Here is a 13,139-nt window from a genome sequence, read left to right as displayed (position 1 = left end):
AATACCTCTTTTCTGTACTTCAAATATCCCCAATTCACTGCTCACAAACCCTCAAAATCGTGTTCCTATTTATATCAAAACAGAAACCCAAACATAATCCAAATATGAACTCAAACTGTGCAGAAAACCCGGCATAAGTCGACTTATCAGGCTCTATAAGTCGACTTGGCAGAGAGAAAAACAACAACTGGAGAACAGATAATAAGTCGACTTAACAATGTCTATAAGTTGACTTGACAGAGCCAAAAACAACAATTCTAGAACAGAACGTAAGTCAACTCGTGCACAGACACAAGTCGACTTACCATAAGTTGACTTATGCATGCACATGAGTCGACTTATGACACAAAATCTGGTTTTTTCAGATTTCTCCACACACTATGCATCACTTATTTATTAAAATCACATAACTCCTATTCTCTCTCTCTCTCTCTCTCTCTCTCTCTCTCTCTCTCTCTCTCTCTCTCTCTCATAGTCATATCCTTCATCAACATTCTCCATTTTCAGATCTCATCTATTTGTTCAAATCAGGAATTTACAAAAGTATAGAGTAGTTACAATATATATTATGAAAATCAGGTGTAACAATGGTTAGTCATTTTGATAGTAATTTGAGCCAAATAACATATTGCACTCATTATAAACTGAAGAAATGATATATCGAAAGCTAATTGTGTAGAGTTTAAGCAATCCTATTTATATTAATTTTTTTGTTTTTTTAAGTTTTTTGTGAGATTTCACTTTAAACATTAATATTAGATTAAAACAATATTGCTGCATAATTGGCTCCTAAACACTTAAACTGGTGTATGACCTTATAGCATTCACTCCAATGTATCTAAGAAATACTGAAGCATAGAATGAGTTTCAGTGATCCTAATTATATTACACTAATTTTCCTTTTGACATATTTAACTTTTGATAATAATATTAGATTAACAACGTTGCCACATTATTGGCTCAATAACAAACTAATACCAGAAGATAGAATGAGGAAGTGAGATTCGAATTGCATCCGTCAAAGGTCAAACACTCATAACAATCACGATATATTTGATTTCTTTAAGTTGTCGAGATCAACATTGACAATAGTAATCATCTTTTGGAGCTCTCTTCCCCTTTCTCCTCATTAACTCCCTTCAACTCCTACACTTGGTCTTCATTATAATCATCATGATCAGATATGACAACATGAACACTAGGGTCCTCAACAACACACCTCCCCTTGAACATCACCGAGTTGTTCACCGCCTGATAGTTGCTATTCATGACAGCGCTCGTCGTCTTCTCATTGCTGTACATAACTCCACTCGTGTCCTTCATTTCACTGGCTTTCATCTTCATCGTCGCCCCTACATTCTCCCCTACGACCGTGATAATCTTCGCACTTCTGTCTGAGCCTGCACTGGGCTTTGTTAAAACAAGAGAGGTGAGGGTGGAGATCATGTCGTTGGTGGCTGTTCCTGAAATCATGATGGATTAGTTGCAAGCTCTTTAATTTTGTTGGGAGGCTCTTTTGTTGAGATTCCTACATATATGAAGGTTTTGTGAATTGTTGTTCTTAGCTTATGTGAGAACATATCACTTGCCTTCCAATTAAGAGGGGAACTGATACCGTCCACAGTTGAGGGAAAGGATTTCTTGAAGCAAAAGTATCTACGACAGTTTAGGATAGTAATGTGTCTCCTAATTTTATGACTCAAATGTACCTGCTGAAGTCTAAATCAAAACATACATAGCGGTATCTTTTTTTTTACTCGTTTGAAAAAAATCAAGGCTGCAAGCCTAGAAAGATTTGAATCCCAGCTTGCTCTGATGTTACATTAAAGGACTATAGCTTTTTATAATTTTTATGTTCTAACATTTAATAACAAACACATGTTAATTCAAACAAGTTAAATAAAACAATAACAAAGCAATACATTTTTTCACTATACAATTTAGACAATATTCTTTTTTCTCAAAAAAAAAAAATTAAACAATATTTTGGCACAAACCAGCCTTCTTCTGGAATTGAAAACTTCTAACCATCCAAACGAAGAGATCTTGAACCTTCCTCAGCACACTGAGGATCACCAAAACACAAATCCCTCCATATAACACTGTATTAATGACAACATTTCTCTCTGGAACACTAATCATCAGATAAACAACATCCCTTGCTATCAAAATCCAACTAAAACCCTCCAACAAAATCTTCAACTTAATAACCAAATTCATCTTCTCCTCCCCAAAAATCCTGCTCAGCATTCTGAAACACAAACAACCAATAACTGTCATCATTGTCTTAGACCACCCTTTATAAGCAACCAATCCGCCTCCTACAACCAAAACCTCACTCCTACACACACAAGTTTCACAATCCCCAGACAGCGAAGAATTAATCAAAGCATCCAGCCCGGTGTAATAAGGCATTATAATCGAATCTAAGTACAAGCTCGCATGTAGAATACCTGAAACTGTTGAAGCCTCAATAACTGCATACTTAAAACTCCTGTCAGCAGATTGGTACTCGAAGGCGAGAGCAGAGATATGTACAAGACTGAGGAGAGCAGGACCAATTGCGGAGAGAGGGAACAAAGTGTTGATTCTTGATCCCTTGGCAAGGATTAGTAGGATCACAGGAAGTGATATAGGGCCTGAGGGCAATAGATACCTTTTCTTCGAGTTTACTATGTTAATATCGTGTTTTCTGAATCTTAGAAAAGAGAAAAGTGTGATACAGAGATATGAGGCTATTGTGAAGATGAGAACTGATAAATCTACAAAGGGAGGATAATTTCCAGAGTAAGTAGAATCGCAGAAATAGTGATATCGGCAATTTGGGATGTCTTGGTTTTCTTCCATGAGCCATCTCGTGCACTTGAAGAAGGTCGTCTTGTGAGGAACTGCATCCATTAAAGCTGAATAATTTCTATGTTCTCTTTTGCTCTAATCATTGTGTGTTATTTGAGCTACTATTTGTTGGTTGAGATGGTATTGTAGCTTGAAGTCTTTAAAGGGGCTCTAGATGGGGAATGCTCAACTGAGTTCCCTGGTTTAGACATAACTGCCCTTCCTCTTTCAAGTGCAGGTTTGGTACCAGGATGGGGGTATATCGGTCTTTTCCATGTATTACAGGTGAGGGTTGAATTCTGGGGGAGCAAGTAATGAAGTGAAGAAGCAGGAAGAAGAGATTATGTTAAGTGTTAGTTATAGTTGGTGTTGCGTCTAGTTCTGCTACCAGTTTACAATTGTTGAGACATTGTTAAGGTTTCTGTTGTGCGCTGCGGAAGCCTTCTAATGCCAATAAATCGCACACACAAGAACCAAATAGATCACAATAACACAAGCAAACCACCAATCATAGCAAGAACACAAATTTACGTGGTTTGGCAAGTTGCCTACGTCCACGGGGCAAGGAAGGGGGGAGTTTATACTATTAGAAATCAAGAGAATACAAATAGGGTTACAAATCTTACCAAAACCCACAAAATAAGCTCTCTAGATCTCTCTCAAAGCCTCACACAATTGATGCAACAACCACCTCTTTTGGCAGCTCAAAACCCTTCTTACATAACCCTAAAAATCATGGTTAGGGTTATATACAAGCTCACAACGAAACGGGTCTGGAAAACTAAACCTGACCCAAACCCGCATCGCGGTCGATCGCAAAGCACATATTGCGGTCGACCGTAAAAACTCCAAAGAGTTTCCCAACTTCTGGGTTCGGCCGCGGTCAACCGCAGAACCATGTGCGGTCGACCGCCAAAAATCCAGAGCCATACTGCAGTACTGTGCACGTTGCGGTCGACCACAGCGCCATGTGCAGTCGACCGTGAAACTGCTTGTTTGTTCCCTCATGGATTTTGACATCATTTCTAAAATTCTCTACCTCGACGATTGTTTTACTAAAACTGAGCCGACACCAAATCATCCACATGTCTCACTTGTTACGTCCAGTACACCATAAAATCAATCCATGATAACGGACTTAATCCACAACAAGTCGGGAACCCAAAAGAGAGCGCAAATAATCTCCCCCATCAAAATCAAGAAGTCCAAACCGGCTGCATAGAAAAGACTACCTATGTATCCTCTTGACCAAGGAATCAAGCCAAATGTAGTTCACCCAAATGGCCGTCAAAGGCCTTAACATCGAAGAATGTTCAATAAATTCAAACAATGACCAAACTTAACACCTGGAACAACCTTGGTCAACATATCAGCAGGGTTGTCCTTAGTGTGGACCTTCTCCAACGTGGCGTCTCCATCATCTAATATGTCAAGTATAAAATAAAATCTGACATCAATGTGTTTTGTACGTGCATAATAAACTTGGTTCTTCACCAAATAGATAGCCGACATGCTATCACAATATACTTGAATGGTCTCCTGCAAAATCCCCAAGTCCTCTAACAATCCATGCAGCCACAAAGCCTCCTTCGCAGCTTCAGTCACTGTTATATACTCCGCCTCTGTAGTAGAGAGAGCCACCGTAGACTAAAAACCTGCCAATGTAAAAACATAACCTGTAGTAGATCGACGCTTGTCAAGATCTCCAGCATAGTCTGAGTCCATGTAGCCAATACTATCATGCCCTGTCTCCTCGTTCTTCTTGAATACCAAACAAACATCCACGGTACCCTTAATGTACTGTAGAATCCACTTCACGGCCTCCCAATGACTCTTTCCGGGGTCGTGCATGTACCTAGATACCATGCTCACGACCTGTGATAAATCTGGCCTCATACACACCATAGCATACATCAAGCTACCCACTGCACTCGCGTGTTGGACATATAGTCCCGATCCTCAACTGAAACTGATGACATCAAGACTGAAAGCTTTAAGTGGGGAGCTATTGGAGTATTCATCATCTTGGCATTGCCCTCAAAACTGAATTTCTTCAGCATCTTCTGCTAGTAACTCCTCTGTGAAAGCTTCAATTCCCTTCATCCGGTCTCGTTCAATCTTTATACCAAATATCTTCTTAGCCTTTCCAAGATCCTTCATCTCAAATTCAGATGACAACTCCTTTTTTAATTTCCCTATAGCTGAAGTGTTCCTGGAAGCAATGAGCATATCGTCAACATATAATAATAAATAAATATGGTCATCATTTGGTACTCGAAGGCGAGAGCAGAGATATGTACAAGACTGAGGAGAGCAGGACCAATTGCGGAGAGAGGGAACAAAGTGTTGATTCTTGATCCCTTGGCAAGGATTAGTAGGATCACAGGAAGTGATATAGGGCCTGAGGGCAATAGATACCTTTTCTTCGAGTTTACTATGTTAATATCGTGTTTTCTGAATCTTAGAAAAGAGAAAAGTGTGATACAGAGATATGAGGCTATTGTGAAGATGAGAACTGATAAATCTACAAAGGGAGGATAATTTCCAGAGTAAGTAGAATCGCAGAAATAGTGATATCGGCAATTTGGGATGTCTTGGTTTTCTTCCATGAGCCATCTCGTGCACTTGAAGAAGGTCGTCTTGTGAGGAACTGCATCCATTAAAGCTGAATAATTTCTATGTTCTCTTTTGCTCTAATCATTGTGTGTTATTTGAGCTACTATTTGTTGGTTGAGATGGTATTGTAGCTTGAAGTCTTTAAAGGGGCTCTAGATGGGGAATGCTCAACTGAGTTCCCTGGTTTAGACATAACTGCCCTTCCTCTTTCAAGTGCAGGTTTGGTACCAGGATGGGGGTATATCGGTCTTTTCCATGTATTACAGGTGAGGGTTGAATTCTGGGGGAGCAAGTAATGAAGTGAAGAAGCAGGAAGAAGAGATTATGTTAAGTGTTAGTTATAGTTGGTGTTGCGTCTAGTTCTGCTACCAGTTTACAATTGTTGAGACATTGTTAAGGTTTCTGTTGTGCGCTGCGGAAGCCTTCTAATGCCAATAAATCGCACACACAAGAACCAAATAGATCACAATAACACAAGCAAACCACCAATCATAGCAAGAACACAAATTTACGTGGTTTGGCAAGTTGCCTACGTCCACGGGGCAAGGAAGGGGGGAGTTTATACTATTAGAAATCAAGAGAATACAAATAGGGTTACAAATCTTACCAAAACCCACAAAATAAGCTCTCTAGATCTCTCTCAAAGCCTCACACAATTGATGCAACAACCACCTCTTTTGGCAGCTCAAAACCCTTCTTACATAACCCTAAAAATCATGGTTAGGGTTATATACAAGCTCACAACGAAACGGGTCTGGAAAACTAAACCTGACCCAAACCCGCATCGCGGTCGATCGCAAAGCACATATTGCGGTCGACCGTAAAAACTCCAAAGAGTTTCCCAACTTCTGGGTTCGGCCGCGGTCAACCGCAGAACCATGTGCGGTCGACCGCCAAAAATCCAGAGCCATACTGCAGTACTGTGCACGTTGCGGTCGACCACAGCGCCATGTGCAGTCGACCGTGAAACTGCTTGTTTGTTCCCTCATGGATTTTGACATCATTTCTAAAATTCTCTACCTCGACGATTGTTTTACTAAAACTGAGCCGACACCAAATCATCCACATGTCTCACTTGTTACGTCCAGTACACCATAAAATCAATCCATGATAACGGACTTAATCCACAACAAGTCGGGAACCCAAAAGAGAGCGCAAATAATCTCCCCCATCAAAATCAAGAAGTCCAAACCGGCTGCATAGAAAAGACTACCTATGTATCCTCTTGACCAAGGAATCAAGCCAAATGTAGTTCACCCAAATGGCCGTCAAAGGCCTTAACATCGAAGAATGTTCAATAAATTCAAACAATGACCAAACTTAACACCTGGAACAACCTTGGTCAACATATCAGCAGGGTTGTCCTTAGTGTGGACCTTCTCCAACGTGGCGTCTCCATCATCTAATATGTCAAGTATAAAATAAAATCTGACATCAATGTGTTTTGTACGTGCATAATAAACTTGGTTCTTCACCAAATAGATAGCCGACATGCTATCACAATATACTTGAATGGTCTCCTGCAAAATCCCCAAGTCCTCTAACAATCCATGCAGCCACAAAGCCTCCTTCGCAGCTTCAGTCACTGTTATATACTCCGCCTCTGTAGTAGTAAAATGTGCATCTCCAACACACCGGTGTACCTGCCAATGTAAAAACATAACCTGTAGTAGATCGACGCTTGTCAAGATCTCCAGCATAGTCTGAGTCCATGTAGCCAATACTATCATGCCCTGTCTCCTCGTTCTTCTTGAATACCAAACAAACATCCACGGTACCCTTAATGTACTGTAGAATCCACTTCACGGCCTCCCAATGACTCTTTCCGGGGTCGTGCATGTACCTAGATACCATGCTCACGACCTGTGATAAATCTGGCCTCATACACACCATAGCATACATCAAGCTACCCACTGCACTCGCGTGTTGGACATATAGTCCCGATCCTCAACTGAAACTGATGACATCAAGACTGAAAGCTTTAAGTGGGGAGCTATTGGAGTATTCATCATCTTGGCATTGCCCTCAAAACTGAATTTCTTCAGCATCTTCTGCTAGTAACTCCTCTGTGAAAGCTTCAATTCCCTTCATCCGGTCTCGTTCAATCTTTATACCAAATATCTTCTTAGCCTTTCCAAGATCCTTCATCTCAAATTCAGATGACAACTCCTTTTTTAATTTCCCTATAGCTGAAGTGTTCCTGGAAGCAATGAGCATATCGTCAACATATAATAATAAATAAATATGGTCATCATCCTGTAGCTTGCGCATATAAACACATGGGTCATAAGGGCTCCTCGTGTACTCTTGGCCAATCATAAAGCTATCAAATCTCTTGTACCACTGTCGTGGTGATTGCTTCAGTCCATAAAAAAATTCTTCAATTTACACACCAAATTTTTGCTTCCTGCAGCTTGGAACCCCATGGGTTGTGTCATGTAGATCTCATCATCTAAATCTCCATGTAGAAAGGTCGTCTTCACGTCCATTTGGATCAAATCCAAGTTCAGCTGTGCCACCAATGCCAATAAAATCTGAATCGACGAATGCTTCACAACGGGTGAAAACACCTCGTTGTAATCAACGCCCTCAAGCTGTGCATATCCCTTGGCAACCAATCTGGCTTTAAACTGAATGTCCCCTATAGAAGATCTCTCCTTCTTCGCATATACCCACTTGCAACCAATAGCTTTCTTACCCTTAGGAAGCTTTGCAAGTTCCCAAGTGTCGTTCTTCTGAAGAGACTGCATCTCCTCCTCCATAGCATTCCTCTACCTAATCAAATCAGGGCTAGACTCTACCTCCCTAAATGTGGAAGGAACCAAATCGTCAATGACCTCCACTGATAAAGCATATGCAACCATGACATCATCATATCTAGCTGGCCGATGAATCACCCTCCTAGGTCTGTTTGCTGCAATAGACTCCTAAACATGACCATGTTCCTGAGTCTCACCATCCACTGTATCCTCTAAATGCCCGAATGTCATCTTATCTCCTCCTAGAGTCACCTCTGTAGGAGCCTCAATGGATACAATGCTATCTAGAGTGGGTGGAGATATCATCTTTCACCTACTGTGATATCTCTCTTGTTTGATCTTCCTCCACCTGCTGATGAACTCGAGGCTTCATCATGTACGCTTCATCGAATGTGACATCTCTGCTAATGACCATTTTCTTGTCTTATGGATCCCATAATTTGAAGCCTTTAACGTCTTCTCTAAATCCCACAAAGACTGCTTTCCTCGCTCTCGGATTCAATTTACCTTTACTAACATGATAGTAAGCTGGACACCCAAATATCCGAAGCGTCTCATAGTCATTAGCCACCGAACCAGACTAACGCTCCATTGAAGTCTTCCCATGTATCATAGTGCGCGACAACCTACTAACAAGATAGCTCGCATAAACCAATGCATCGGCCCAAAAGGATCTAGGTAATCCACACTGTGTCATCATACATCGCACATTCTCCATCAAGGTACGGTTCAATCTCTCAGCCACCCCATTCTGTTGCGGTGTCTCTCGAACTATGAAGTGTCTTATAATACCGTGATGCCGGCAAAACTACAGAAATAGATCACTTTTATACTCTCCACCATTATCTGAACGAAAAGTCTTCACCTTTTTATCTGTCTACAGCTCCACTTTCTTCTTTCACTCCACAAAAATATCCAAAACCTCATGTTTATGCTTCATTGTATATACCCAATTCCTTCTCGAATAATCATCAATGAAAGTGATAAAATAATTGGACCCACCAAGTGATGTGTGTTTGGAAGGGTCCCAAATATCTGTGTGAATATAATCCAATATATCTTGAGTGTTATGAATAGCGGTGCCGAACTTCACTTTAGTCTTCTTCCCAAGTATGCAATGCTCACACATCTCTATCTTGCAGGTCTTCGCACCTTTCAGTAGCCCCTGTTTTTCCAATGACTGTAGGGACTTATCACCTGTGTGTCCAAGTCTCATATATCATAGGGTGGTAGTGTCCTCCTCTGTAGTGATAGAAGCTGCCAGACCCCCTGTAACTGTCTTGCCCTTCAAGTAGTATAGGTTGTTTTCTCTGACACCTTGTATCACCATCATAGAACCCTTCTTGACCTTTAATGTAGCATCATCTAAGATCACTCTATAACATGCTGCCTCCAAAGTCCCAAGAGAAATGATGTTCTTCGTCAACTGCGGCACGAACCTCACTTCTTTCAACTCCAGAGTCACCACGTCATGCATCCTGATCCGGACTGAGCTAATCCCACTAATAGGGAAAATGTGATCATTCCCCATGAGCACAACATCCCATCTTTCCAGCTTCTCAAAGCTGAAGAACCAATCCCTCCTAGGGTAAATATTAAATGTAGTTCCCGTATCCAACATCCACTCCGTAGAGTCGGCATAACAAACTGACGGCAGTGCGGGACATGAATAGCCAGAAGAATCTGAATCTGAATGGTCGCTAACTGCTTTAGCAACATTCACCTTTGAAGCTTGTACAGCTTTCCCCCTTTGCTTTCCGGCTCTATCCTTCAACTTTGGGCACTCATTCTTCTAATTTCCCTCTTCTTTGTAAAAGTCACATTGATTTCTACCAACACTCATATGGCCACCCCTATTCTTAGATTTTGTGCGATTGAACTTTTGGCGGTTTGGACTACGGCATTGAACTATTAATGCATCTCCTGATACCTTCTCAGAGGGTTCGCCATCACTCTTCCTCAACTCATAATTCACCAACGTTGAGGTCACCTCCTTGTAACTAACAGTAGTTCTTCCATTTATCATAGTGAGAATGAACGTACCAAAATCATCCTACGGTAACGAACACAATAGTAGCATCGCCTTGCCTTCATCCTCAACCATGATATTCACATTGGTCATATCCGAAATTAGCTTCGTGAAGTTGTTAACATGCTCCCGAATGGAAACCCCCTCTTCATCTTGAATTGGTAAAACATCTTCTTCAAGTGAAGCCGATTCTCAATGTTCTTCGTAAGATACTTCTCATTGAGTGTTTCCTACATTTTCTTCGCCGACGTCTCATTCATCACATCATAAATAAGATCTGATGTCAAGCATGACCGAATAACTCCACAAGCCCTACTATTCATTTTCTTCCAAACATTTTCCTCCATATCCTCGGGTTTCTCTTGTAATTCAAGTGTCTCCTCCAAATTTTGGGCGTCCAACTTATCCATCACCTGACACCTTCACAAATCGAAATTGATCTTGCCGTCGAACTTCGGAACATCAATCTTTGTATTATTGATGCTCAGACTCTATATCGCCTTTGTCAAAGCTGACCCCGATGTGCTTGTTTCACCCATATTGTAGATCTACCTTTCCAAATAAGAATCCGACAGCGAATCCTTCGAACAAACCCCAAATCAAAACCCGAAGCTCTGATACCACTTGTTGTGCGCTGCGGAAGCCTTCTAATGCCAATAAATCGCACACACAAGAACTAAATAGATCACAATAACACAAGCAAACCATCAATCACAACAAGAACACAAATTTACGTTGTTCGGCAAGTTGCTTACGTCCACGGGGCAAGGAATGAGGAGTTTATACTATTAGAAATCAAGAGAATACAAATAGGGTTACAAATCTTACCAAAACTCACAAAATAAGCTCTCTAGATCTCTCTCAAAGCCTCCCACAATGAATGCAACAACCACCTCTTTTGGCAGCTCAAAACCCTCCTTACATAACCCTAAAAATCGTGGTTAGGGTTATATACAAGCTCACAATGAAACAGGTCTGGAAAACTAAACCTGACCCAAACCCGCATCGCAGTCGACCGCAGAGCACATATCGCGGTCGACCGCAAAAACTCTAGAGAGTTTCCCAACTTCTGGGTTCGATCGCGGTCGACCGCCAAAAAACCAGACCCATACTACAATGCTGTGCACGTTGCGGTCGACCGCAGCGTCATATGCGGTCGACCGTGAAACTGTCTGCTTGTTCCCTCATGGATTTTGACGCCATTTTTACAGTTTCAAGAGTCATCAACCGGTATAGTATTTGTCTGTGATAAATAGCATAAGCCAATAGAGAGGAGGCTAGATTCTTTTTTTTTCAACAAAAATTTTAAAAATGAGTTTAGGACAAAATTTCTTAAAGATTTTTTCTTCTTAAAAATTAAGAAGATTAATAAAGGTAGTAAAAAATATATATATTAAGGAAAAGAGGGGGGAAAGTTACTTAACAATAAGATAGGTGTCGAGCTCCAGTTGGTGCAATGGAGCTCTTCAGTTGTAGTTGTGCTGAACCAATCCAAACCGAAGTTAAGCATAAAAAATAGAAAAGAAGGAGGGGTAGCTCTTGGAGGGGTTGGTCTTCACTTGCAAAAATATTACAATATTAATCACATTTCCCCCAACCAGCCTCTTGGACATATGTAATGTGATGAACAAAGGCAAACTTTTTAGGGGGTTTTTTCACATCGGCTATTAATTCTATTATATTTTTACATTCGATCGCCAAATTTTCGAATTTTTAATTTTACACCCTCAAATCCTTCTAGTTTTTCCCCCTCAATTGCATCCTCTGCTTTACTGCTCCTCTAAAATCTGCTACTATGGTGTGATTTCATGTTAATTGTGTAACTAAATTATTTTAATACCCCTACTCTAAAATCCCACTCTCTCTCTCCCGTTCTCTCTTCTCTTTATCCTTTATCTAGTCGCTCCCCCTCCAAAATCAAACATTGTTTGCAACAAGCTGGAATATCAAATAACAGTACCATAATTGAGGGTCAAATAAATAGACAAATATCTACAAAACATTACTCGTGCAACCAGTGAATCAACAAGAAATAGTGAAATAATCAACAAGAGTCGCATACTGATGATCTTAATCAGTGTGTTTAATTACAAGGAGCAAAAATAAGGTTCAATAGGGAAACAGAGAACTATGCAATTGCAACCTGTACACTTCTCATATCTCTTCATTGATCAGAGCATGCAGTATTTCTGCCACTAAACCTAGGTTATCTCTACTCATGCTCCCAAAACTGTATTATAAAAAAGTGATATTACCAGATTCTGTACACTGCCACACAAGGTCAATAGGATTGGTTATGAGCAACGGCGCATTCTCACAACAGGAGAAAACACTACGGTGAGCGGTGCATGATCTGAAAGAGAGTAATCCTCTGGCCATGTTCCTTTCTCTACCTCTGGAGGGAAGAGAACTGCATTCTTCACTTTAAAACCAAAAGCTTGCTCCTCCTCAATGCCCTTTTTCTTGTCCTCTGGCTCATTAATGCCAACTTCAGGATTTTCCTTCGGCTTCTCCAACAGTGTAGGGTTCCAAATTCGATGCTGCAATAATCATCAGTAACATTGTTAACTATTAAAAGGTAATGTAACAGCATGCATGTTTTCGTGAAAACTTATTAGTTGTTGAAATGTTTTAGTTAAACTCCATGAATTTAAGAGAACTAAAGTATTCAACAAGAAAACTGATCGATACATGGATTAAATTTTTGTACAAGTTCCTACCTGGAATTCTTGGTAGTTGATGACACCATTGCCTTCCATGTCAACCTGGGCCCATAACTCCTCTAACTCTTTTGGACTAAGACACTGAGAATGGCCTGTTATTCCCAACTGTAGAAATTAAGCATTGTCAGCAACCCTGATGTTTCCTTGTGTGTGTGTGTGCGCGCGCGTGCGCACATG

At 40.7% G+C, this 13,139-nt stretch overlaps 2 protein-coding genes across 4 annotated transcripts in view; both read right to left on the bottom strand.

The window, feature by feature from the left end:
* LOC109820510 lies at nt 2,178-2,948 on the bottom strand. 2 transcript variants are annotated; one of them, XM_020386664.1, is made up of 2 exons: nt 2,454-2,948; nt 2,178-2,251 (listed from the first exon to the last, which is right to left on the bottom strand). In XM_020386664.1, the coding sequence occupies exons 1-2, from the start codon at nt 2,896-2,898 to the stop codon at nt 2,244-2,246; spliced, it is 453 nt and encodes a 150-aa protein (XP_020242253.1). In that variant the 5' UTR covers nt 2,899-2,948; the 3' UTR covers nt 2,178-2,243. The 2 variants fall into 2 exon arrangements, with proteins under 2 accessions (XP_020242253.1, XP_020242252.1); XM_020386663.1 differs by lacking the exon at nt 2,178-2,251 and adding an exon at nt 2,254-2,341.
* Nucleotides 12,258-13,139, bottom strand: part of LOC109822209 (uncharacterized calcium-binding protein At1g02270-like) — a 4,211-nt gene continuing 3,329 nt past the window's right edge. The window contains exons 10-11 of one of the 2 annotated variants that reach the window (XM_020388378.1): nt 12,960-13,070; nt 12,258-12,779 (exon numbers count right to left, since the gene is read on the bottom strand). In XM_020388378.1, the coding sequence (XP_020243967.1) occupies nt 12,534-12,779; nt 12,960-13,070 (357 nt within the window). In that variant the 3' untranslated portion in view covers nt 12,258-12,533. Of the gene's footprint in view, nt 12,780-12,959; nt 13,072-13,139 lie in introns of those variants that run through there. The other variant, XM_020388379.1, reaches the window with a different exon arrangement.

This window comes from Asparagus officinalis, chromosome 8, assembly GCF_001876935.1.
Source record: "Asparagus officinalis chromosome 8, Aspof.V1, whole genome shotgun sequence".
Taxonomy (NCBI): Eukaryota; Viridiplantae; Streptophyta; class Magnoliopsida; order Asparagales; family Asparagaceae; genus Asparagus; species Asparagus officinalis.
Note: the sequence above shows the minus strand (reverse complement) of the source record. Positions and strands in the feature narration are given on the sequence as shown.